Source organism: Taudactylus pleione, unplaced genomic scaffold, assembly GCF_031769625.1.
Source record: "Taudactylus pleione unplaced genomic scaffold, aTauple2 ptg000131l, whole genome shotgun sequence".
Taxonomy (NCBI): Eukaryota; Metazoa; Chordata; class Amphibia; order Anura; family Myobatrachidae; genus Taudactylus; species Taudactylus pleione.
This window is the reverse complement of record NW_028284533.1, coordinates 334,987-362,826: the sequence shown is the minus strand read 5'-3', so window position 1 is coordinate 362,826 and position 27,840 is coordinate 334,987. Positions and strand designations below refer to the sequence as shown.

Sequence of the window (27,840 nt, the reverse complement as noted above, 5' to 3'; positions counted from 1 at the left end):
GTGGTATGAGGTTCTGGATGAGCTGAGGTAAAACGCGTGGTGTGAGGTTCTGGATGAGCTCAGGTAAAACGCTTGGTGTGACCAGGGAGTGGGGGAGGGCGGATGAAACACGATAGTACATGCTGACCTATGGTCAATAACTAGAATCTATTATATATATATTATATTATCTATTGCGGGTGTACTGTATTCTGTATTATGTAATATATATTGTAATATAGATAAAATAACAATTAACTATACAGATTAGGAAAAGGATAACTGGTACATTCAGCTTGTGATTCTGTTGAATACAGAGAGTTTTTTTTAATCGGTATTTGGGTTTGCATGAATCCTGAGGATGGTGACCAGCGTATAGGGAATTATTCCTGCACCGTTATTGCTCCAAAGAGAAGAACAGTAAATCCTCTTTTATTATGTAGGCTACAGCCGCCTAAAGCTGCAATCCCGCGGAGGAATGACATGCATTTTATTTGCTCACACAAATCACTGGCTATGTGTGAGAAAACATCGATTTATCCTTTTACCTTTTCTCTTTTCTTCAGTTGCTAATAACGATTTACTGCTAGCTAATTGCCACGGCAACCACAGTCACAGGACCAATGTGACTTTGGAATGTCCCTCTTGTCTCATTCTGGTTCACATCTCAATCTCGTTCCTGCCATTATGTACATGGAGGGTGGGTTATACATTACAGCAGTTATTCTATCTGCCCCACGTATATAAATAATCTATTCAAACTCGCTCTACGGCACAACCCTATGATCAGACGATAACGCACCCGTCGCCCCGTTGATCGCTGTTTGGTTTCCCACAGGTGGGCCCGGAGGAAGATGAACCCTGATTCGTTCCTGGACAGCTGTGAAGTGGAAATACACCTAAAGAAACGTTTTAAGAAGTCCCAAGTGATTCCGGACGACGAGCAGCAGGGTGATGACTCTTATGGTATCATCATCAATGGTCACAGCCTGGTGCGTGGAGACGTATATAGGTGGCCGATGCCGTGCCATCAGACCTTCCATATATGCCAGACAAGGGGGGAGATGTATCAAAGCTTGGAGAGAGATAAAGTACCAACCAATCAGCTCCTAACTCACTTTACAGGCTGTGTTTGAAACATGACACTTAGGAGCTGATTAGTTGGCACTTTATTTCCCTCCAAGCTTTGGTACATCTCATCCACGGTGTCCCAGGATTAGGCCGGTGTAGCGGGATGTTCAGTCCAGGAGGGAGATAAACCTACTGATCTGAGATGTTGGACAATGCAGGGGGTATATTTACAATCTTACGGGGTTTTAGAAGTGGAGATGTTGCCCATAGCAACCAATCAGATTCTAGCTTTTATCTTCTAGAAAGTGGTAGATAAATGGTAAGTACAATCCGATTGGTTGCTATGGGCAACATCACTTCTAAAAACCTGTTATTTAGTAAATATACCCCCTAGTGTTTTGTTCTCCATATTTTATTGTTGTTAATAATAATAATAATAATAATAATAATAATATCATTATTATATCATTCTTAGTATTATTATTATTCATATACATGTTTGGAGGGTATTGTTTGGTAAAGCCATTAATTGTTCTTCCATTGAGATCTATTACACCAGCCAGGTCATATTCCTGATCCCACAGACAACGAGGCTCTGTGTGTAACACATGATTACTTATAGGAGTAGGAGCTATTTCCCCCTCAGCCATCCCATTGTCCGGTGTTTGCTCCCCTCAGGCCTACGCTCTGCAGGATAACATGGAGGTGGAGCTGCTGAGGACGGCGTGCATGTGCCAGGCGGTGATCTGCTGCCGCGTCACCCCTCTCCAGAAGGCGCAGGTGGTCCAGCTTGTGAAGAAGTACAAGAAGGCGGTTACCCTAGCGATAGGAGACGGCGCTAATGACGTCAGTATGATCAAAAGTATGTGCCCCCTAGCACAGAGTGCACCTCACAGTGACTGCCAGGGAAGGGAATGAATGGGAGGGAAGAGGATTCCCACGACTGGTTATGTAAAACTTATAACGGCTACTCCCATTGGACGGTTTTAGGAGCGGGAATTTACATGTTTGATGCTTATGTCTCCTCAGCTGCCCACATTGGCGTAGGGATCAGCGGGCAGGAGGGCATGCAGGCGGTCCTGTCCAGCGACTTCTCCTTCGCCCAATTTCGCTACCTGCAGCGCCTCCTCCTGGTACACGGCCGCTGGTCCTACATTCGCATGTGCCAGTTTCTGCGCTACTTTTTCTACAAGAACTTCGCCTTCACTCTGGTTCATTTCTGGTATGGCTTCTTCTGCGGCTTCTCAGCTCAGGTGAGGCCCCGTTACTCATCCCTTATTATCGTGCACTGCGTATTACTGCCTTATTATTATACACTGCGTATTACTGCCGTATTATTATACACTGAGTATTACTGCCTTATTATTATACACTGCGTATTACTGCCTTATTATTATACACTGCGTATTACTGCCTTTTTATTATACACTGAGTATTACTGCCTCATTATTATACACTGCGTATTACTGCCTTATTATTATACACTGCGTATTACTGCCTTATTATTATACACTGCGTATTACTGTATTATACATTGCATATTCCTGCCTTATTATTATACACTACGTATTACTACCTTATTACTATACACTGCGTATTACTGCATTATTATTACACACTGTGTATTACTGCCTTATTATTATACACTGCGTATTACTGCCTTATTATTATACACTGCGTATTACTGCCTCATTATTATACACTGCATAGTACTGCCTCATTATTATACACTGCGTAATACTTTCTTATTATTATACACTGCGTATTACTGCCTTATTATACACTGCGTATTACTGCCTCATTATTATACACTGCGTATTACTGCACACACCTTATGTTACACTAGTACCGCCTTATTATTATACACTATGTATTACTGCATACACCTTATGTTACACTAGTACTGCCTTATTATTATACACTGCGTATTACTGCCTTATTATTATACACTGAGTATTACTGCACACACCTTATATTACACTAGTACTGCCTTATTATTATACACGGCATATTACTGCACGCACTTTATGTTACACTAGCACTGCCTTTTTATACACTGCGTATTACTGCACGCACCTTATGTTACACTAGTACTGCCTTATTATTATACACTGCGTATTACTGCACACACCTTATGTTACACTAGTACTGCCTTATTATTATACACTGCGTATTACTGCATACACCTTATGTTACAATAGTACTGCCTTATTATTATACACTGCGTATTACTGCACACACCTTATGTTACACTAGTACTGCCTTATTATTATACACTGCATATTACTGCATACACCTTATATTACACTAGTACTGCCTTATTATTATACACTGCTTATTACTGCCTTATTATTATACACTGAGTATTACTGCATGCACCTTATGTTACACTAGTACTGCCTTATTATTATACACTGCGTATTACTGCCTTATTATTATACACTGAGTATTACTGCACACACCTTATATTACACTAGTACTGCCTTATTATTATACACTGCATATAACTGCACACACCTTATGTTACACTAGTACTGCCTTATTATTATACACTGTGTATTACTGCATACACCTTATGTTACACTAGTACTGCCTTATTATTATACACGGCATATTACTGCACACACCTTATGTTACACTAGTACTGCCTTATTATTAAACACTGTGTATTACTGCACGCACCTTATGTTACACTAGTACTGCCTTATTATTATACACTGCGTATTACTGCCTTATTATTATACACTACGTATTACTGCATACACCTTATGTTACACTACTACTGCCTTATTATTATACACTGCGTATTATTGCACACACCTTATGTTACACTAGTACTGCCTTATTATTATACACTGCGTATTACTGCATACACCTTATGTTACACTACTACTGCCTTATTATTATACACTGCGTATTACTGCACACACCTTATGTTACACTAGTACTGCCTTATTATTATACACTGTGTATTACTGCATACACCTTATGTTACACTAGTACTGCCTTATTATTATACACTGCGTATTACTGCCTTATTATTATACACTGTGTATTACTGCATACACCTTATGTTACACTAGTACTGCCTTATTATTATACACTGCGTATTACTGCATACACCTAATGTTACACTAGTACTGCCTTATTATTATACACTGTGTATTACTGCATACACCTTATGTTACACTACTACTGCCTTATTATTATACACTGCGTATTACTGCATACACCTCATGTTACACTAGTACTGCCTTATTATTATACACTGCGTATTACTGCACGCACCTTATGTTACACTAGTACTGCCTTATTATTATACACTGCGTATTACTGCATACACCTTATGTTACACTACTACTGCCTTATTATTATACACTGCGTATTACTGCGTTATTATTATACACTGCGTATTACTGCATACACCTTATGTTACACTAGTACTGCCTTATTATTATACACTGCGTATTACTGCATACACCTTATGTTACACTAGTACTGCATTATTATTATACACTGCGTATTACTGCATACACCTTATATTACACTAGTACTGCCTTATTATTATACACTGCGTATTACTGCATACACCTTATGTTACACTAGTACTGCCTTATTATTATACACTGCGTATTACTGCATTATTATTATACACTGCGTATTACTGCATACACCTTATGTTACACTAGTACTGCCTTATTATACACTGCGTATTACTGCATACACCTTATGTTACACTACTACTGCCTTATTATTATACACTGCGTATTACTGCATACACCTTATATTACACTAGTACTGCCTTATTATTATACACTGCGTATTACTGCATACACCTTATGTTACACTAGTACTGCCTTATTATTATACACTGCGTATTACTGCATACACCTTATGTTACACTATTACTGCCTTATTATTATACACTGCGTAATACTGCATACACCTTATGTTACACTACTACTGCCTTATTATTATACACTGCGTATTACTGCATACACCTTATATTACACTAGTGCTGCCTTATTATTATACACTGCGTATTACTGCACACACCTTATGTTACAGTAGTACTGCCTTATTATTATACACTGCGTATTACTGCACACACCTTATGTTACACCAGTACTGCCTTATTATTATACACTGCGTATTACTGCACACACCTTATGTTACACTAGTACTGCCTTATTATTATACACTGCGTATTACTGCACACACCTTATGTTACACTAGTACTGCCTTATTATTATACACGGCATATTACTGCACACACCTTATGTTACACTAGTACTGCCTTATTATTAAACACTGTGTATTACTGCACGCACCTTATGTTACACTAGTACTGCCTTATTATTATACACTGCGTATTACTGCCTTATTATTATACACTACGTATTACTGCATACACCTTATGTTACACTACTACTGCCTTATTATTATACACTGCGTATTATTGCACACACCTTATGTTACACTAGTACTGCCTTATTATTATACACTGCGTATTACTGCATACACCTTATGTTACACTACTACTGCCTTATTATTATACACTGCGTATTACTGCACACACCTTATGTTACACTAGTACTGCCTTATTATTATACACTGTGTATTACTGCATACACCTTATGTTACACTAGTACTGCCTTATTATTATACACTGCGTATTACTGCCTTATTATTATACACTGTGTATTACTGCATACACCTTATGTTACACTAGTACTGCCTTATTATTATACACTGCGTATTACTGCATACACCTAATGTTACACTAGTACTGCCTTATTATTATACACTGTGTATTACTGCATACACCTTATGTTACACTACTACTGCCTTATTATTATACACTGCGTATTACTGCATACACCTTATGTTACACTAGTACTGCCTTATTATTATACACTGCGTATTACTGCACGCACCTTATGTTACACTAGTACTGCCTTATTATTATACACTGCGTATTACTGCATACACCTTATGTTACACTACTACTGCCTTATTATTATACACTGCGTATTACTGCGTTATTATTATACACTGCGTATTACTGCATACACCTTATGTTACACTAGTACTGCCTTATTATTATACACTGCGTATTACTGCATACACCTTATGTTACACTAGTACTGCCTTATTATTATACACTGCGTATTACTGCATACACCTTATATTACACTAGTACTGCCTTATTATTATACACTGTGTATTACTGCATACACGTTATGTTACACTACTACTGCCTTATTATTATACACTGCGTATTACTGCATACACCTTATATTACACTAGTACTGCCTTATTATTATACACTGCGTATTACTGCATACACCTTATATTACACTAGTACTGCCTTATTATTATACACTGCGTATTACTGCATACACCTTATGTTACACTAGTACTGCCTTATTATTATACACTGCGTGTTACTGCATTATTATTATACACTGCGTATTACTGCATACACCTTATGTTACACTAGTACTGCCTTATTATACACTGCGTATTACTGCATACACCTTATGTTACACTACTACTGCCTTATTATTATACACTGCGTATTACTGCATACACCTTATATTACACTAGTGCTGCCTTAATATTATACACTGCGTATTACTGCACACACCTTATGTTACAGTAGTACTGCCTTATTATTATACACTGCATATTACTGCACACACCTTATATTACACTAGTACTGCCTTATTATTATACACTGCGTATTACTGCATACACCTTATGTTACACTAGTACTGCCTTATTATTATACACTGCGTATTACTGCATTATTATTATACACTGCGTATTACTGCATACACCTTATGTTACACTAGTACTGCCTTATTATTATAGACTGCGACTTACTGCACACACCTTATGTTACACTAGTACTGCCTTATTATTATACACGGCATATTACTGCACACACCTTATGTTACACTAGTACTGCCTTATTATTATACACGGCATATTACTGCACACACCTTATATTACACTAGTACTGCCTTATTATTATACACTGCGTATTACTGCACACACCTTATGTTACACTAGTACTGCCTTATTATTATACACTGCGTATTACTGCACACACCTTATGTTACACTAGTACTGCCTTATTATTATACACTGCGTATTACTGCACACACGTTTTGTTACACTAGTACTGCCTTATTATTATACACCGCGTATTACTGCACACACCTTATGTTACACTAGCACTGCCTTATTATTATACACGGCATATTACTGCACACACCTTATGTTACACTAGTACTGCCTTATTATTATACACGGCATATTACTGCACACACCTTATGTTACACTAGTACTGCCTTATTATTAAACACTGTGTATTACTGCACGCACCTTATGTTACACTAGTACTGCCTTATTATTATACACTGCGTATTACTGCCTTATTATTATACACTACGTATTACTGCATACACCTTATGTTACACTACTACTGCCTTATTATTATACACTGCGTATTATTGCACACACCTTATGTTACACTAGTACTGCCTTATTATTATACACTGCGTATTACTGCATACACCTTATGTTACACTACTACTGCCTTATTATTATACACTGCGTATTACTGCACACACCTTATGTTACACTAGTACTGACTTATTATTATACACTGCGTATTACTGCACACACCTTATGTTACACTAGTACTGCCTTATTATTATACACTGCGCTTTACTGCACACACCTTATGTTACACTACTACTGCCTTATTATTATACACGGCATATTACTGCACACACCTTATGTTACACCAGTACTGCCTTATTATTATACACTGCGCTTTACTGCACACACCTTATATTACACTACTACTGCCTTATTATTATACACGGCATATTACTGCACACACCTTATGTTACACCAGTACTGCCTTATTATTTTACACTGCGCTTTACTGCACACACCTTATGTTACACTACTACTGCCTTATTATTATACACGGCATATTACTGCACGCACCTTATGTTACACTAGTACTGCCTTATTATTATGCACTGCGTATTACTGCATACACCTTATGTTACACTAGTGCTGCCTTATTATAATACACTGCGTGTTACTGCACACACCTTATATTACACTAGTGCTGCCTTATTATAATACACTGCGTATTACTGCACACACCTTATATTACACTAGTACTGCCTTATTATTATACACTACGTATTACTGCACACACCTTATGTTACACTAGTACTGCCTTATTATTATACACGGCATATTACTGCACACACCTTATATTACACTAGTACTGCCTTATTATTATACACGGCATATTACTGCACACACCTTATGTTACACTAGTACTGCCTTATTATTATACACTGCGTATTACTGCACACACCTTATGTTACACTAGCACTGCCTTATTATTATACACTGCGTATTACTGCACACACGTTTTGTTACACTAGTACTGCCTTATTATTATACACTGCATATTACTGCATACACCTTATATTACACTAGTACTGCCTTATTATTATACACTGCGTATTACTGCCTTATTATTATACACTGCGTATTACTGCACACACGTTTTGTTACACTAGTACTGCCTTATTATTATACACTGCATATTACTGCATACACCTTATTTTACACGTGTACTGCCTTATTATACACTGCGTATTACTGCACACACCTTATGTTACACCAGTACTGCCTTATTATTATACACGGCATATTACTGCATACACCTTATGTTACACTAGTACTGCCTTATTATTATACACTGCGTATTACTGCCTTATTATTATACACTGCGTATTACTGCACACACCTTATGTTACACTAGTACTGCCTTATTATTATACACTGCGTATTACTGCATTCACCTTATGTTACACTAGTACTGCCTTATTATTATACACTGCGTATTACTGCATTCACCTTATATTACCCTAGTACTGCCTTATTATTATACACTGTGTATTACTGCTTACACCTTATGTTACACTAGTACTGCCTTATTATTATACACTGCGTATTACTGCATTCACCTTATATTACACTAGTACTGCCTTATTATTATACACTGTGTATTACTGCATACACCTTATGTTACACTAGTACTGCCTTATTATTATACACTGCGTATGACTGCATTCACCTTATGTTACACTAGTACTGCCTTATTATTATACACTGAGTATTACTGCATTCACCTTATGTTACACTAGTACTGCCTTATTATTATACACTGCGTATTACTGCATTCACCTTATATTACACTAGTACTGCCTTATTATTATACACTGCGTATTACTGCATTCACCTAATATTACACTAGTACTGCCTTATTATTATACACTGCGTATTACTGCATTCACCTTATATTACACTAGTACTGCCTTATTATTATACACTGCGTATTACTGCATTCACCTTATGTTACACTAGTACTGCCTTATTATTATACACTGCGTATTACTGCACACACCTTATGTTACACTAGTACTGCCTTATTATTATACACTGCATATTACTGCATACACCTTATATTACACTAGTACTGCCTTATTATTATACACTGAGTATTCCACGGCCGCCGCTGCGGAAGAAGACAGCGTTATATTACTAAACCTTCAAATCACTTTGTCTCCCTGCACACACTTTATGTTACAGTAGCATAAGGGTGTGTCCTGGTGATCGTCTCCTATAGAATATATGTGCTGCTCCCTGCCTCTGGAACTCTCTCCCTCCCCCATCAGACTCTCAACCTCTGTAGAAATGTAAAACAGACTCTCAAGACTCACTACTTCATCAAAGCCATCCAGCTCTCATCCTAACCCACTGTCCGGTTCTCACTGTCTCCCCCATCTGTGTCACCCCTGTCTGTCTACCCTTCCCCTTTAGAATGTAAGCACTCACGAGCAGGGCCCTCTACCCTTATGTGATTTTCCTTCCCTTACTTATACCATCATCTTCTGCTGTCTCCTTACAACAGCACCGTAACCCCTGACTTCTGCCACCCTGCTGCTTATTTCAGTGATGTGATCGCTGTTACAGGAATGTGTATATACCTTGTGCTTGTACTGTAAGTCACTGATCTCTTGTTCTACACAATTATATGTACTTTGTTAAGCGCTGAGGAACCCTTGTGGCGCCATAGAAATATATGATAACAATACTAATAATAAAAGAGAAATTCCTGACATTGGATTTAAATATCTGAATTCACTGTCACACCTGCAGTGGCTCAGTGCTGCCATCTAGTGTCTCTTTTGCTGCATTGCCGCACATCTGTTTGTTACGTGTCTGTCTTCTGTCTTTATAGACTGTGTATGATGAATGGTTCATTACCCTGTATAATCTGGTCTACACCTCGCTGCCTGTGCTGGGGATGAGTCTTTTTGATCAGGTATGTAATGGGTGAACACTGTCATTTATACATACACAATACAGTGGAATTGTGGATTGTCCAATAGCCTTATTATCTAAAGCATCTCTGGGGTATTACAGCTGTTGGCTGACTACAGATCTCAGCATGCCCAGGCAGTCTAAGAGATGTTTAGTTCATCACAGCTGTAATAGTATAGTGTACAGATTAATATTGTAATAATAATGTCTTGTCACATGAAGCCACACTATACCCTCCTATCGGTGAGACTAGGGGACAGCTGCTGGTCCTGTCGTAGCTCTCCATCGCCATCCAATGGTCACGTGGAGAACAGCAGGCAGGTGTGTGTGTTTATATTAATACCTGTGTTACATCCCCAGGATGTGGATGACCGCTGGAGTATGGAGTACCCTCAACTCTATGAGCCCGGGCAGAATAACCGTTACTTCAACATCAAGGAGTTTGTGAAGTGTGTGCTGTACGGGGTGTACAGTTCTCTCGTTCTGTATTTTGTGCCTTACGGCACCCTGTACGACACGGTGAGGGATGACGGGAGAGCGCTAGCTGATTACCAGTCCTTTGCCTTGATGGCTCAGACCTCCTTGCTGCTCGTGGTCTCTGTGCAGGTTAGTGGGAAAGTCACAACGACGCCTCCACCCTCAGCTCTCGAGCTGTTGGGGAACTACAAGTGTCAGGGTACCCTGGTGCCTGTATTATCACTATGCCTCGTGCGCCTCTGGGTTAGGAGCCACGAGGTGCTGCGTGTGTGTCATTCCACGGCCGCCGCTGCGGAATAAGACAGCGTTATATTACTAAACCTTCAAATCACTTTGTCTCCCTAGATGGGCCTGGACACAACGTACTGGACGGCGGTCAACCAGTTCTTCATCTGGGGCAGCATGGCCGTGTATTTCGCCATCACTTTTACCATGTACAGTGATGGCATGTACCTCATCTTTACCGCGTCCTTCCCCTTTATCGGTGAGTGCAACATCCCGGCGCACAGCCAATAAGGCCCCTCGCTAAATGACCGCACAAGATGGATTCCTCACCCTACACCCCCCAGCGTGTATTGTGGGGGGGTATATAGTGGTTTAGTAGTTATACGCACAGCCTGTCCCCGGTGATTGGGGGGAAAGTCATTCTGTAAGTGCCCAATTGCTTCCAATTCACCGGGTGTGTATAGGTGTGCACACTGCGGTTACTGCGCTGTTGGGGACGGGCGCTCACCAGACAACACCTGGGGCAGAGCTATGGCTGCATACAGGTAAATCCGCAGTAGCTTCTGTTGTTTTCCGGTGATGAATGTCACTAAGTGTCTCTCCTATAGTACAATATTGGTCGTTTCCAAATTCTGCTTTTTTCAGTGGAAAAAAAATAAAATGAATTTAAGGAACTTCCTGTCTGTGTCCCCTCCAGGGTCAGCTCGGAACACTCTAAACCAGCCCAGTATCTGGCTTGCCATTTTCCTGACCGCCGTTCTCTGCGTCCTGCCTGGAGTAGCCTATCGGTTCTTAAGATCCCAGCTCAGACCCACCTTCAGCGACAAGGTAGGAATGTGCAGATAACCTATGGGAAATATATATATGGTTTATACAGGGCTCTGTCCCCCTCCTTACTTTCTACTGTAGCTTCCATCTGCTTTATTATGTGTCTATGATAACCTATACTGAGGAGCTTTGTGCCCCGGAACCTCACACCACTTACTGTGCCTAGGATCCTCACACCACTTACTGTGCCCCGGATCCTCACACCCGGTACTGTGCCCCGGATCCTCACACCACGTACTGTGCCCCGGATCCTGACACCACTTACTGTGCCCCGGATCCTGACACCACTTACTGTGCCCCGGATCCTGACACCACTTACTGTGCCCCGGATCCTGACACCACTTACTGTGCCCCGGATCCTGACACCACTTACTGTGCCCCGGATCCTGACACCACTTACTGTGCCCCGGATCCTGACACCACTTACTGTGCCCCGGATCCTGACACCACTTACTGTGCCCCGGATCCTGACACCACTTACTGTGCCCCGGATCCTGACACCACTTACTGCGCCCCGGTACCTCACACCACTTACTGCGCCCCGGAACCTCACACCACTTACTGCGCCCCGGTACCTCACACCACTTACTGTGCCCCGTCCCCTCACACCACTTACTGCGCCCCGTCCCCTCACACCACTTACTGCGCCCCGTCCCCTCACACCACTTACTGCGCCCCGTCCCCTCACACCACTTACTGCGCCCCGTCCCCTCACACCACTTACTGCGCCCCGTCCCCTCACACCACTTACTGCGCCCCGTCCCCTCACACCACTTACTGCGCCCCATCCCCTCACACCACTTACTGCGCCCCGTCCCCTCACACCACTTCCCCCGGATCCTCACACCACTTACTATGCCCCAGATCCTCACACCACTTACTTTGCCCCAGATCCTCACACCACTTACTTTGCCCCAGATCCTCACACCACTTACTGTGCCCCGGATCCTCACACCACTTACTGTGCCCCGGATCCTCACACCACTTACTTTGCCCCGGATCCTCACACCACTTACTGTGCCCCGGATCCTCACACCACTTACTGTGCCCCGGATCCTCACACCACTTACTGTGCCCCGGTACCTCACATCACTTACTGTGCCCCGGATCCTCACACCACTTACTGTGCCCCGGATCCTCACACCACTTACTGTGCCCCGGATCCTCACACCACTTACTGTGCCCCGGATCCTCACACCACTTACTGTGCCCCGGTACCTCACACCACTTACTGCGCCCCGGAACCTCACACCACTTACTGTGCCCCGGAACCTCACACCACTTACTGTGCCCCGGATCCTCACACCACTTACTGTGCCCCGGATCCTCACACCACTTACTGTGCCCCGGATCCTCACACCACTTACTGTGCCCCGGATCCTCACACCACTTACTGTGCCCCGGTACCTCACACCACTTACTGTGCCCCGGATCCTCACACCACTTACTGTGCCCCGGATCCTCACACCACTTACTGTGCCCCGGATTCTCACACCACTTACTGTGCCCCGGATTCTCACACCACTTACTGTGCCCCGGATCCTCACACCACGTACTGTGCCCCGGATCCTCACACCACGTACTGTGCCCCGGATCCTCACACCACGTACTGTGCCCCGGATCCTCACCCCACGTACTGTGCCCCGGATCCTCACCCCACGTACTGTGCCCCGGATCCTCACCCCACGTACTGTGCCCCGGATCCTCACACCCCTTACTGTGCCCCGGATCCTCACACCCCTTACTGTGCCCCGGATCCTCACACCCCTTACTGTGCCCCAGAGTTCCAGAGTCCCCATGATTTGGAGAGAAGTATGGAACATAAGTACAAAACTCCAACTTTCTACTTCAGGGTCCATAGGGGGTCCACAGGGTTGACCTTGGGGGTATAGGTTGGGAACCAAATCCGGGCACCACGCAGTTAAAGCTTTTAGCTCCCAGGATGCACTTGGGTCCACTCTCCCTATAACCCCGCCCCCCAGCCAGAGGCACCTCAGTTTAAGTTGGTGCCCGGCCGGAGTCGGGTCACCGTTACTGCAGGGGGGCTGCTTAGCAGCCCCTAAGCTTAAAAGAGTTTTATTTTATTATTTTTTTTTTTTTACTACTCTTCAGAGCGGCAGCATCAGACTGTCCAATGGACGTCTGAGCTGCCGCTCCTACACCCCGCCGGCGCTGCGACGCCAGTACAGATCTGGGGATCGCAGCGGGACCCCAGAGTCTGTACTAGCCGGGCTCTGGAGGAATCCCTGGGCTGCTGCCGGATCGACGGGGACAGGTAAGTCGCGTGGTCACCGCTTGCGGTGACCCGCGTGTACATGCAGCCTTATGCCTCCGGTCTCTGGGGACAGACCGGAGGCGCTAGCGGTGGCGGCGGGCTCCCCCTCCATGGAGGCATACCCCGCGTGTCCACAGCCCACCAGGGATTATAGCGGCAGCGGGAGCCGGCATCCCGGGGGGTTAATTGCTAGCCAGGGGAGGAAGCCTTCCCTGTCTAGCGGCTCCTCCCCTCAGCTCAGCGCGCCTTTCAATAATACAGTCTGGCGTCGCTGAGCTGCTTCCTCCGCGGGCCACGCTTCTTCTGAGGTCTCCAGCGGCCATTTTCTCTCTGTGGTGCTGCAGAACTCTTAGGATGTCAGTGAGCCCAGTCCCCCTGCGTACCTGGCCATTTTGGGTGAGTGTACACAGCGCTATAGCCTTCCCAGACACTGAATCTGGGCAGTTGAATGTAGCGACATTGTGCAGTATATTATATGTCATGCTTATGTATGTATATATATTTTTCTGCATTGTATGTGACTTATGCTAGTGCTGACTGTCTGCTTTTTCTCTCACCTGTCAGTGTATATCTATCCCTTTTCTTTATCTGCCCTAATACAGGTGTACCTGGGGTGGTTCTGAGACCTCACATATATATATATTTGTTAATATCTGTGAGGTTTGTCACATACTGTTGCGTGCTGCACGTTGCCATATTTTAGATGGAACTGTGAGTTGCGTACGCTGATAATGGGTTCCTGCAGCTAATCTTAGCGTCAGTCAGGACCGGTATGGCGCTGCTTAATATTTCCGTCAAGATAGTCAGATATATCTGACCAGGAGATTGCACACGATACTGCACCCATTATTGCTATCCTGCAAGTCATAGCCTGCAGGAATTAGTGCGGAGGATTTTAACTCAGAAAGGTTTACGTATGCGGCACCATCTGGTGCCGGGCCCCTTGCACGACCCCCTTAAAGGGCGTTGTTTCTCAGGATCCTCTCCTTTGAGGATCGCCGGGCGGGCCCCATTGTCGTCACTCGCTTGGAGTTACTTCACCATACTGCCCTTTTGAACTCGGGGTATCTCGCAATTTCTTGCAATTTACCCCTGTGCAACAGACTGTCGCTCCCCGCCGGGGTTTTTCACAGTACATGAATTACCTCCGATACCACATCGGTCTGTCATTCCCCTTGCAGGGATTACCACAACGGCCACCCTGGTGGATGTCGTTTTATACGAAATACTAATTGGCGTGATATACGCCCTGTGGTTACTGACCAGTGGCTCTGCCGTGAACTGGATGGTATATTCGGCTCTTTCCCTCTCACATGGGGGGAGCCGATCTCAAGTATTATTATCCCTGCTTTGGGGCTGGTAGCCAGGCTCATTCTGGATATAGAGAATGTCGATCCTGCACCAGTATCATACATCTCCCGTTTTCTGCCCAGCGGGTGGATCTCATAGCGGGAGTCTGGCTGTCCCCAGATACGAGGAGTCACAAAGGCCTCCTGTTTCCCATTCCCTGAGGGTCCTCACAAGTAACCCTTCTGGGATGGATTTGTATGTTAATCATCGGGTTACAGGCATTAATACGCCTCCCATCCCGGCCTGGACGAATTTTACGGATCCGTAGGTGGTAACTTTGCCTGAAATCAATGTACTCGTTTTCAGGGCCTGTTGCCCGTCCTACCATGGCCATCGCATGGTGATGCTTTTGTGACGTTTTTCCCCTCCAACACGTCTGAGGTTCAAATATCTTTTTGCCGCTCACAAAATATGCAGTGGTCATATGTGGGATTACCTCATGGGATGCCGGTCTTCTAACTTTCAGGGTTTCGGCGGCGTCTGTATCCGCCGCAGTACCCTATGGCTGCGTTATGGGAAAGCAGAGGTGCACACTCCTTCCAGGGGGAAGTTCTTGTTTGGTCCTGACCTTGACAAGATCGTTGCATCATTGGCAGTATCACTAATGGGGAGATACCGTCTTTAGCTACTCCCACTACATTCGGACTAACTCTGTTAAGTCTTTTTGTCCTCAGGGTCAGCCTAAAGGCCTGTTTTTTCCTAGGCTGTCGGCCTCCACGGGGGCCACCATATCCAGTACCGAGCAGTCCTGGACTTCCGGACGACCCTGTTTCTACACCTGAGGATATACCCTCAGCCTGACGGGACAGGTCTACATCTGGGGAATTTCCAGAGTGAGGTACTGATTCTCAACGGCCTCTCATTGCTCATGCAGCCTCCTCACAGGCATTGTTACACGGGCCCTTCTTCAGAACTGATCAGGGCCTTACAATCCCAGAAAGCTATACAGTCTTTGTGGTAAGCAGAGCTATTTCGGCCAACCTCACTATCTCAGTGAGGGACTGGTTGTTCTACTTTCTTTTTGGGGCGGTGACCGACTGGTCCTCCTTTGCCTATACTCTGTCTCAAATCCCTGAATCAGATTCCAACGGTGCCTTGACTCAGGTGGAATCGTCCATGCTCCATCATCCGATGTTTGGAACCTGGGGATTTTATGGTATATCCGAGTATTCAGGATACGTACCTACGGGTACATACAGAGCCCTCTCATCAGCATGGGTTCAGGTTTGCTGTGCCACAGCAACACTTGTAAGTTTCGGGCTCTGCCTTTTGGGGCTGTCCTCAACTCCACCGGGGTTTACCAGCTTTATGGATTTTCTGACAGTTCACCTGTTCAGTGTATCCGAATGCTCCTTTCTCTGGACGGTCTCCTACTTTTCGCAGGATCACCAAGGTACTTCACCGCCAGGTCAGGATAACCGGGGCTTCTTCTCGTCACAGAAAAGTCCTCCCTGCATCCCTCACAGGGTTTTCTTCATCTGGGAGCACTGCTGGATTCTCAGAATCTGAGAATTTTTCTGGCGTAAGACAAGATCTCCACTCTTCAACTTCGAGGGTGCGGATATCTACGCAGTCGACATATGTCATTACTCTTTGTGATGCGCGGTCTACCAGAGTGTCTACCTTTTGGTAGGGTGGAATGTGCTCAGTTCCATTCCAGGCCTTGCCATAATTGACTCCCCTCCAGATGGATCGAGTTTTTTCCATCGGATCGCTGTTCGAACGATGATACTTTCTACGGAGGCGAGTTGGTCTCTGTCCGGGTGGCTATGGCCATCTCGTCCAGGGTGTTCTTTGCTAAAGACAGTGTCTGGTCCGCATTCATTTCGGGGCAGTTGGACGTCTGTCGCTTCTGCCCTGCCACTTACCTTGTTGATACTTTAAGCTGTCTTGGACTTTCACTCTGGCCTAACCCATTTGTCACGGTAAACCTGAATAGGTTCAGTCCGACAGTGTCACAACAGTGGCTTCCATCTAGGCAACACTGGTAGTTGGGTGGCAATGTTAGGAATGTCACCCATTCTGACATAGTCCAAGGGTCTTCTCCTGGCCAACTCTGCGGTGTTTATTCCCGGAGCTCTCCATTGGGAAGCGGGCTTCCTCAGCCGTCACGGCGTGCATCCCGGGGACTAGTCTCTTCTCCAAGAGAGGTTTCAACTCCTGGTGAGCAGAGGGGGCCTCCCTGAGGGGATTGATCCCCATGGCCTTCTGACTCGATCACACATTACCGGTGTTACAGTCCAGCTCTAGGAGTACTGAAGCTACCTTCAGTGACTCTTTGTCAGTGAAGTGGTCCTTCCACTTTGTGTACCTGTGTCCTCCGGTCTCCCTTCTTCCTCGAGGTCTTCGGAAGTTTAATTCGAGACGGAGGGGCTTTCCTTCTGGGGGCTCCAGGTCGTCCCAGACATCACTGGTACTAAGATTTTCGGAGTCTCCTCCTCGATGCTCCGTTCCTACTGCTTCACTATCTGGACCTGTTGTCTCAGGGTCCTTGTTTTTCCCTGGATCTGGATCGCTTGTCTTTAACTGCGCCCCTACTGTGGTCCTCGGGCTTCCCTGGCTCTGTCTTCATTGAGATGTTTAGAGCAGATAGGCCAGACTTTGCTGGGATCTGCCACGGACTGTGGCATACATAATTCTTATGGTATCGTACCTGTCGATACGATCCTCCGGTGTCCAGGATTTCCAGATATTCTGGCATTCCTTCCAGCTGGCTTGGGTTTCACCCTTGGCCTGGCCTTCCTGACAGTGCGGATCTCTACACTGTCGGTATGGTTAAGATATGGAATTGCTCCGCTCTGGTATCCAGTTCATCCTTTGGAGTGTTTTCTGGATTATGTCTCCACTTGTCCTCCCTAGGGACTCCTGGGGAGTTAGTAGTGGTTCTTTGTTCCCTCCGGGGACAGTCAATGGAACCGCTGGTTGTGATAGCCATTACATGGTCTATTGTTTAAGCTCTCTCTCTCTCTCAGGGTGTTTAAATCAACCAGGAGAGTGTCTGAATGGGGAGCGTTCTCATGTGGCTCCCTCTTCTGGAGGGCATCATGTCAGGGTGTGAGTTGCTCTCGCCCTGTGTTTCTTCTTAAAGTGGTTTTTAGGTTCCATATTATTCTGGAACTTATGGTATGGCCATTCAGTTCCCAGTCCTCTCGGCTGTTGTGGCCTCATGGACTGTGGTCCGGCCTCTTTGGCTTTATGTGATCCGTTCAAGTTCCTTATGGTAAGCGGACTCCTTATTGGTGGTCTGCGGTTTCTGGTTTTAACAGGAAACGATGGCCGGCCTATAATGAAATGTTGACTGGATGGCCTCGTATGTCTTCCTCAGGGGCCTACCCAGGGGTGGGCATTTCTGTCGTTGAGGCTTGTTTTTTTCTCGGGCCGTGTAACCCTCGTGGGCGGCTCGTCGTGGCGCCTCGGCTGTTTTGCCTTACTAGGTGTCCACGTGGTCTTCTGTCCATACCTTTTTAAGGTTCTAGGCATTGGTTTCCTTTGCCTCTCAGGATGCTTCCTTTTTGGCGACGGATTCTCCTCTCAGCACAGGAGCGTCCCCACCCTTGGTTGAACTGCTTTGGGACATCCCCAAGGTCAACCCTGTGGACCCCCTATGGACCCTGAAGTAGAAAACAAGAGATATGGTAAGAACTTACCTTTGTTATCTCTGTTTCTACGAAGTCCATAGGGTCCACAGGGCGCCCGCCCTGACGCACCTGGCTTCATATGGGCTGTGTTACTGGTCACCGGCTTCCCGTCTCCTTTTCTGTGAGTATGGTTCTAGAGTGTTCCAGTTTTCTCTCTCTTTTTCTCTCCTCCTCCGGCCTTTGGCTACTTACAATCTGAGGTGCCTCTGGCTGGGGGGCGGGGTTATAGGGAGAGTGGACCCAAGTGCATCCTGGGAGCTAAAAGCTTTAACTGCGTGGTGCCCGGATTTGGTTCCCAACCTATACCCCCAAGGTCAACCCTGTGGACCCTATGGACTTCGTAGAAACAGAGATAACAAAGGTAAGTTCTTACCATATCTCTTGTTTTTATCTTTGCATTCCTGACATTTTCCTCGCTCTATTTCCCGTAATAATCAGGCTAGCTAGTGAAGTTTGCTTGTACCTTGCTATTAAAGTTGTAAGTAATTAGCACAAAATTTGTTTTAACCTCCAGATTCTCAGGAAAATCCGGGAAGCAAAAAAGCGCCCTGTGCCCCCACCGCGCAGAGCTCGGATCCGTCGCACCAGCTCCCGCCGTTCTGGATACGCCTTCTCCCACCAACAGGGCTATGGGGACCTTATCACATCAGGCAGGAACTTCCGGAACAAGTTACACTTCCCCCAAACAGGAAAGTTTTCTCCCAACGAGAGGAATCGGAGCTACGAGTAAAAGCAAAATGGAGACCAGCAGGCCTAGCCAGGATAGTGTCAATGTCCGCACCCCGGGGCAGGTCAAAAGAAGGAGTGTGGGTTGCTTTCCAACTTTTGCCCTGACCAAGCCTCCTCCGGGTGGTAGAGACTGGACGCAGAGCCATACAGCCTGGCAGCATCCATTTGGATGCCGTGCGGCGGCCATCTTAGATCTGGGACTGTTGTTGGGCAGCAGCTGTTTACTAAATTTCTGAACTATTTATCTGTGCCAAATCTATATCACAGGGAGCTACGAATCTCCAAAGGACTCTTTTACAGGATTTAAGTTCAATTCAAATATCGTTAAACCTGCGTTGCACTTGGATTCACCTGTGGCCTTTCTGATTTTACAGAAAACCGTTTTACGTGTTTTATTATTATTATGATTCTCCAGATTAAAGGAGGAGGAATTCCGTGTACCTACGTCACCACATATGGGAATACCGTGTACCTACATCACCACAAATGGGAATACCTTGTACCTACGTAACCACAAATGGGAATACCGTGTACCTACATCACCACAAATGGGAATACAGTGTACCTACATCACCACAAATGGGAATACCGTGTACCTACGTCACCACAAATGGGAATACCGTGTACCTACATCACCACAAATGGGAATACCGTGTACCTACGTCACCACAAATGGGAATACCGTGTACCTACGTCACCACAAATGGGAATACAGTGTACCTACATCACCACAAATGGGAATACAGTGTACCTACATCACCACAAATGGGATTCCGAGTCTTTTTGTGTATATTTACTTTCTTTATAAGCACTGTACAAATTATCAACAGGAGAGAATCGGCGAGGGTGGAAAAACCTGACAGCGCTGGGTCTCATCCACTCATCGTTAGCGGTATTCCACATGTGAGGTGCTTTCCTGAGGAGAACTGGTGATGCCCATATTGTTTATGTCTCACGTATGTCCATCCTGTGTTTAATGATGTCAATTAGCAAGAAAAGTCAAGTCAGAGACATATATAAAGGATCTATTAGGGGTCTATTTACTAAGCCTTGGATGGAAATAAAGTACCAGCCAATCAGCTCCTAACTGCCATGTCACAGGCTGTGTTTGAAAAATGACAGTTAGGAGCTGGTTGGCTGGTACTTTATCTCTGTGCACTTTATCTCCACCCAAGGCTTAGTAAATAGACTCCTAAGACCTCCGAGAGATTTCATCATGCCTTCTATAGAGTAAAGCCGCATAGAAACTTACCGATATCATTCATGGAGCATATCGTTAAGTGTTTCCCCTGCATTGCCGGGCTCAGTGTCGTTAACTACATCATTCAGTGACGGCAGCCGCCCTCATCCCCGTACTTGCAGAATCTGAGGATATCGCCAGGGTGCCCTGCAAGTACAGGCAATTAAAGACATCGTTACCGATCCATGGGAGCGTGCATCGTTAACGATGTTTTGCATACACACTGGACAATATTGAACGCGATGAACGATAACGATATCAGTATTGTTCATATCGTCTACGGTGTATGCGCCATTAGAGTCTCCTCTACATTCCTACTGTCATAGGAAGCTTTCCTGTTATTACCAGGCCCCATATATAAGGACCTACATGAGCTGGGATTCGTAGGAGCAAAATGGAAAATAATACACTAAAGTGAGAAGCCCCATCTTCTGTGTATATATGCCAAAGAGGGAATCCGTTCCCGAAACCCCCCCCCCCGTTACCTGCAGCCGATAGACAGGGGGTACCAAACAGGGAGGTATAGTATACACTACATATAGCACAAAAACATGGGCGGCTCTGACAAACCTTTATTATAGGAACTGTGACCATGCGATTAGATCGTTATAACGACTACAGAGTTACAGATGTGTCCTCGTACACCTAGCGTCTATACGCCATACGGAGCGAGATGCCCGGCGCCCCTGAGACGCTCCGAGAGGAGCAGCGTATTGTAGTTTTCTTTACATTTTGCGTCTTAGGGCCATATTCAATTAGGTGGGGAAAGTCCCGTACTTTTCGTAGTCCGGACTTTTCACCAACATCGCTGGTTTTCCATGCGAAAAAGTATCGCGCTCGCCCCCGCTTATCCCCGTATTCAATTAGAAATCGGCGAAAATGGGACCCGGCGAATTCGGACCTGCCAAAAAGTGCTGTCAGATTTGGGGAAATTGGCCTGACACCCCCCAAAAGATGCCCTGACATTGGGGATCACTATATATACCCCCAAATAGCCCTGCTGGAAGGTATTTGGGGTACTCAAATGATCTCAATAGCTGCTAATTAGCGTCTTTGCGGAAGTGGTGAAGGATAGCGTTTAGCAGGTAGTCCCAGCAAATTTGGGGTACATAAAAATGGGCGCTAGTATATTTTAAAGTGATGTTTTAAAAAACTTAAAAAATCCACCTGCTGCAAACACCAGCAATCCTAAAAACACCTGGGGCGTACATGGGGAACCCCCTGGAGTCTATTTAGCTAGTTTTTAGGTTTGTCCCCCAACTTTGTACTTTTTCGCCTCCTTTTTCAAAGTGATTTTTTGGGGTGTTCTTAAGTATTCTTTAAAGTTTTTTTTACACAGTTTACCTTTGGAGGACTGTCCCAAGCGTGCTGGGTGGTTCCTGTAACTTTGCACCCCAAAACCCCAATACTGCACTCTTTATCGACAGTTTTCATAGGCGAATCTTTTACGCCTATTCCAATGCATTGAGCTTCCGCACCGGCGAAAAGTCTTTGGAATTTAATACGGGGATAAGTTTTCGCCTGGTGACATACCGTCACCAGCGATACTTTTCCGCAGAAACTGACTTTTCGGACCTAATTGAATACGGCCCTTAGTCGCATCGCAGACGCAGCAAAACACCACTCAGTGTACTAAAGACGCTGGGCTGCGGCTGTAACCGCACAGGGATTAGGGCCTCATTTATCAACGAGTTTTATCACTCACAGTGGGGGGAATTCAATTCAGCGTGATGTAGAATAGTGACAGGACGGAGCTCCCGCAGCTATTCAATTCAATGCGCTGTTTAGGAACGCAAAGGATTTCTCCTCGCACCCCCCTGGGGATGCGAGGAGAAATATGACCAAAGTGCCGGATGCGCAGCTGTTTTTCTGCACAGCGCAGAGTTAACAGCCGCGCGCTCTACACTTTGGTCAGAGAATGCCGGTTATCACGCCTTAACACCCTTGTTAAGGCACGATAACCGTCATTCTCCGACCGCACAGCGCACTGAATTGAATAGCTCTGGGAGCTTGCTCCCGGCGCAATTCAATTTGCGTTGAATTGAGTCACCCCCAGAGAGTGATAAAACTTGTTGCGTATGATAAATTGTGCTCCAGCCAATCAGCTCCTAACTGTCATTATTCAAACAGACGCACCTGTATATAGCTGTATATTTCTCCTTATATGGGATCTCCGGGCCTGATTCAGAGCCGGACGCTCTGACCAGAGCACTCACTCTGAATCAGGGCCCTCCTACCTCAACTTGGAGAGGCCTCTTGGACGCTCGCATAGCTATGGGTTACCACCCACAGCTTATGCGAGCGTTCATGATGATGGTCGCGATGGTCAAGACCATCGCGACCATCGGGCTTGCGACGAGACCCTGCGGTAGGGTCTCGCTGCCGCAAGCCCTGGAGTGACTTTGGTTCTATCAGAGCTAAAATCACTCCCACTGACATCACTACTGATGTCAGTGGAAGCCACGCCCCTGGCACGCCCACCAAAGGGGACGTGCTGTCAGTCACCATCGACAGCACGCCCCCTTTGGTGCGAGACTCCGAGCGACGGCTACCCCGTTGCTCGCCGGGTCTCGCGCATGCACACAACGGAGCTCCCTCCGTTGTGCGCATACGCATTACGGCACCATCGACCCGCCTGCGAGCGTCCTGCGCTCGCGAGTGGGTCTGAATTAGGCCCTCCATGCAATACTGATTGTGCTCATCATGCTAGCTGGGTGCTAAGACTCACTGCAATTACTCCTAAAGCTGCATACACACACAAGTATTTTTTTTTTTGATTATCGTTAAACAATATCGTTTAACGATAATCGTTTGAAAAAATCGTTCACTTTCTGAGTCAAACGATGAACGATAATCGTTCATGCGCGTTCACGTTTGTAGTTCAGTCAGACTTGTCAACTCAACGATTTTCATTAAGGGAATATGCAAAAATCGTTTGTAGTTCATAAAAATCGTTCATTACACTTTAAAAAATCTGACAGATAATCGTTCATAAAATCGTTGGTAACAGAATCGTTGTGTGTGTGTATGCAGCTTTATACCTGATATAGGACTTTTTCCTCAAATTGTCTATTGAAAGTTCAAAACAAACTTGCTGAGAATAACTGACCATCGGTAACCATGGAAACGCGCTGTCCCTTGCTTGTTTCTATGGTTACAGTTGTTGCCCTGGAAAGCCAGTCACTCCGTGAGAAGTCAGCGCATGGCGTTCTCTGCGTTCTCTGGGAACTTATTTCAGCTCGCATTCCGGTTTCTCCTTTATTCAGTCAGATTTTGGCCGCGTGACTCTTCCTCCATTTTACTAGTCAGAAAATAGAATTTCACTATGTGGAATAAAATGATGTTAAATGAAGACACATTGGGGAGAAGGGTTTATATATATATAATAAACTAATGTTTGGAACAGCCCTTCTGTAGCTGAAGTTAATGCATCTTGCTGCTAAACACATGGGGATTTATATATATATATTGAGTTTTCTAAACCTCTGAAACCCCCAGCACTAGTTTGCACGGCCCAACCTTACACCACCTCCGTATGTACTTGTAATTCAGGAGCAGCTATTTATCATTTCTTGTTATCAGATCATACGGTCATCTCAGTGCCTGGCCAGCACTTACTGGTAATACTGTTATAGCTAACCCAATGGTTAAACCTAACACACTCCCTAATTAGCACAAGGATATCCTAAAGGTCTGGCCTGCTAGGATTTCCATGAAAACTGGTTTGTAAGCCCCGGACATGGCGCACAGTTCATGTTCTCCCAAAATAATCAGGAATACCCGAACGCCATTGTGATAATTATTGTAATTCTGGTGTCATGTGATCTACTTCTAATCACCAGCTAAAGGTAGTGGTACACAGGACAATCCTCTGCCCAACACCTGGCTCCTGGATTTGGGCATTGAAAGTATGGGATGCTTTAACCTCTTCAGTGACATTTGGAGGTCTGTGTAACAGACTGACCAACATCCATAATCAGAGGAGCATCACTAGGTGGTTTCCTACCCATCCTGGAGGCTGCCATTTTGTGGGCTCAGCCAGTCTGTCAATGAAACCTTCTGCGCTTGACCAAATGTATTGGTGCATTAGGAATGGGGGACATTACTGAGGTGCTGGGTTTTTGTGTTACCACTGGACCCTCATCATTTCATACGTACTGCAATCCCATGGAGACTGGTAAAGACCACAAAATGGCTGCCTCCCCAAACTACATTCATAATATGATTTGATTCCTTTGGATGAGAGATAACTCACTTGTATTTTATATCAGGGGTATAAATGCAGGTGCACCGTATGGTTACTGGGACCCCCCTTCTCTCCCATTATTACCAGTGGGTTCAGCAGAACCATTGCACTAAACATGCTGCATCATACGTCTACTGTACAATCTGGGGCACAGAGGAATATTAAAATAAATAACAGTCACAAAGTGCACTTACAGGCAGCCATTTTGTGGGCTGCATTAAATTCGAGAAAATGTGACCAATAGCTTCATTTGGAAGCAAGTAATAATTCCCACTCACGTTACGGGATGGATTTGCCTAAATATTTGTTCAGGCCACAAATTGGCCACTTCCGTGGTGCGTTCTGCAACAATTTGTTTTACTAACCTTGAAAAAACATTATCTGTCATATATTTGTTTCCTATCTTTGTAATAATTGTATAAAGCTGTTTTTCACAGACAAATAAATGACTTAATATTCTTAATGTCTTATTATTTGGTGTCAATGGCATTGTTTTATGTTATATTGTATGTTTTGTATGTACCTCTGACAAACCTCTATAGACCTCTGGCAAACCTCTATAGACCTCTGGCAAACCTCTATAGACCTCTGGCAAACCTCTATAGACCTCTGACAAACCTCCATAGACCTCTGACAAACCTCCATAGACCTCTGACAAACCTCTATAGACCTGTGACAAACCTCCATAGACCTCTGACAAACCTCTATAGACCTGTGACAAACCCTCATAGACCTCTGACAAACCTCTATAGACCTGTGACAAACCTTCATAGACCTCTGACAAACCTCCATAGACCTGTGACAAACCCTCATGGACCTCTGACAAACCTCTATAGACCTGTGACAAACCTCTATAGACCTGTGACAAACCCTCATAGACCTGTGACAAACCTCTATAGACCTGTGACAAACCTCTATAGACCTCTGACAAACCTCTATAGACCTGTGACAAACCTCTATAGACCTCTGACAAACCTCTATAGACCTCTGACAAACCTCTATAGACCTCTGACAAACCCTCATAGACCTCTGACAAACCTCTATAGACCTCTGACAAACCTCTATAGACCTCTGACAAACCCTTATAGACCTGTGACAAACCTCTATAGACCTGTGACAAACCTCTATAGACCTGTGACAAACCTCTATAGACCTGTGACAAACCTCTATAGACCTGTGACAAACCTCTATAGACCTGTGACAAACCTCTATAGACCTGTGACAAACCTCTATAGACCTGTGACAAACCCTCATAGACCTCTGACAAACCTCCGTAGACCTCTGACAAACCTCCGTAGACCTCTGACAAACCTCCGTAGACCTCTGACAAACCTCCGTAGACCTCTGACAAACCTCCGTAGACCTCTCTGACAAACCTCCGTAGACCTCTGACAAACCTCCGTAGACCTCTGACAAACCTCCGTAGACCTCTGACAAACCTCCGTAGACCTCTGACAAACCTCCGTAGACCTCTGACAAACCTCCGTAGACCTCTGACAAACCTCCGTAGACCTCTGACAAACCTCCGTAGACCTCTGACAAACCTCCGTAGACCTCTGACAAACCTCCGTAGACCTCTGACAAACCTCCGTAGACCTCTGACAAACCTCCGTAGACCTCTGACAAACCTCCGTAGACCTCTGACAAACCTCCGTAGACCTCTGACAAACCTCCGTAGACCTCTGACAAACCTCCGTAGACCTCTGACAAACCTCCGTAGACCTCTGACAAACCTCCGTAGACCTCTGACAAACCCTCATGGACCTCTGACAAACCTCCATAGACCTGTGACAAACCTTCATAGACCTCTGACAAACCTCCATAGACCTGTGACAAACCCTCATGGACCTCTGACAAACCTCTATAGACCTGTGACAAACCTCTATAGACCTGTGACAAACCCTCATAGACCTGTGACAAACCTCTATAGACCTGTGACAAACCCTCATAGACCTGTGACAAACCTCTATAGACCTGTGACAAACCTCTATAGACCTGTGACAAACCTCTATAGACCTGTGACAAACCTCTATAGACCTGTGACAAACCCTCATAGACCTCTGACAAACCCTCGTAGACCTCTGACAAACCCTCATAGACCTCTGACAAACCCTCGTAGACCTCTGACAAACCCTCGTAGACCTCTGACAAACCTCCGTAGACCTCTGACAAACCTCCGTAGACCTCTGACAAACCTCCGTAGACCTCTGACAAACCTCCGTAGACCTCTGACAAACCTCCGTAGACCTCTGACAAACCTCCGTAGACCTCTGACAAACCCTCATAGAATCTGTGCACATCTCTATCCTGTGATCCCCGTGCTGCTGTGAGACTACATATCCCAGCATGCCCT

The 27,840-nt window shown here is 45.1% G+C and overlaps 1 protein-coding gene across 1 annotated transcript in view; it reads left to right on the top strand.

Moving 5' to 3' along the window:
• The window catches only part of LOC148523472 (phospholipid-transporting ATPase ID-like), a gene marked incomplete at its 5' end in the record, with an annotated part of 59,881 nt that extends 33,935 nt beyond the window's left edge, over positions 1–25,946 (top strand). Inside the window, 8 exons of the mRNA XM_088473209.1 lie at positions 818–971; positions 1,729–1,912; positions 2,080–2,303; positions 10,397–10,480; positions 10,840–11,085; positions 11,302–11,440; positions 11,879–12,009; positions 19,787–25,946. Of these exons, the coding sequence (XP_088329335.1) occupies positions 818–971; positions 1,729–1,912; positions 2,080–2,303; positions 10,397–10,480; positions 10,840–11,085; positions 11,302–11,440; positions 11,879–12,009; positions 19,787–20,002 (1,378 nt within the window). The remainder of the gene's footprint in view (positions 1–817; positions 972–1,728; positions 1,913–2,079; positions 2,304–10,396; positions 10,481–10,839; positions 11,086–11,301; positions 11,441–11,878; positions 12,010–19,786) is intronic.
• Between the last annotated feature and the right edge of the window lie 1,894 nt (positions 25,947–27,840).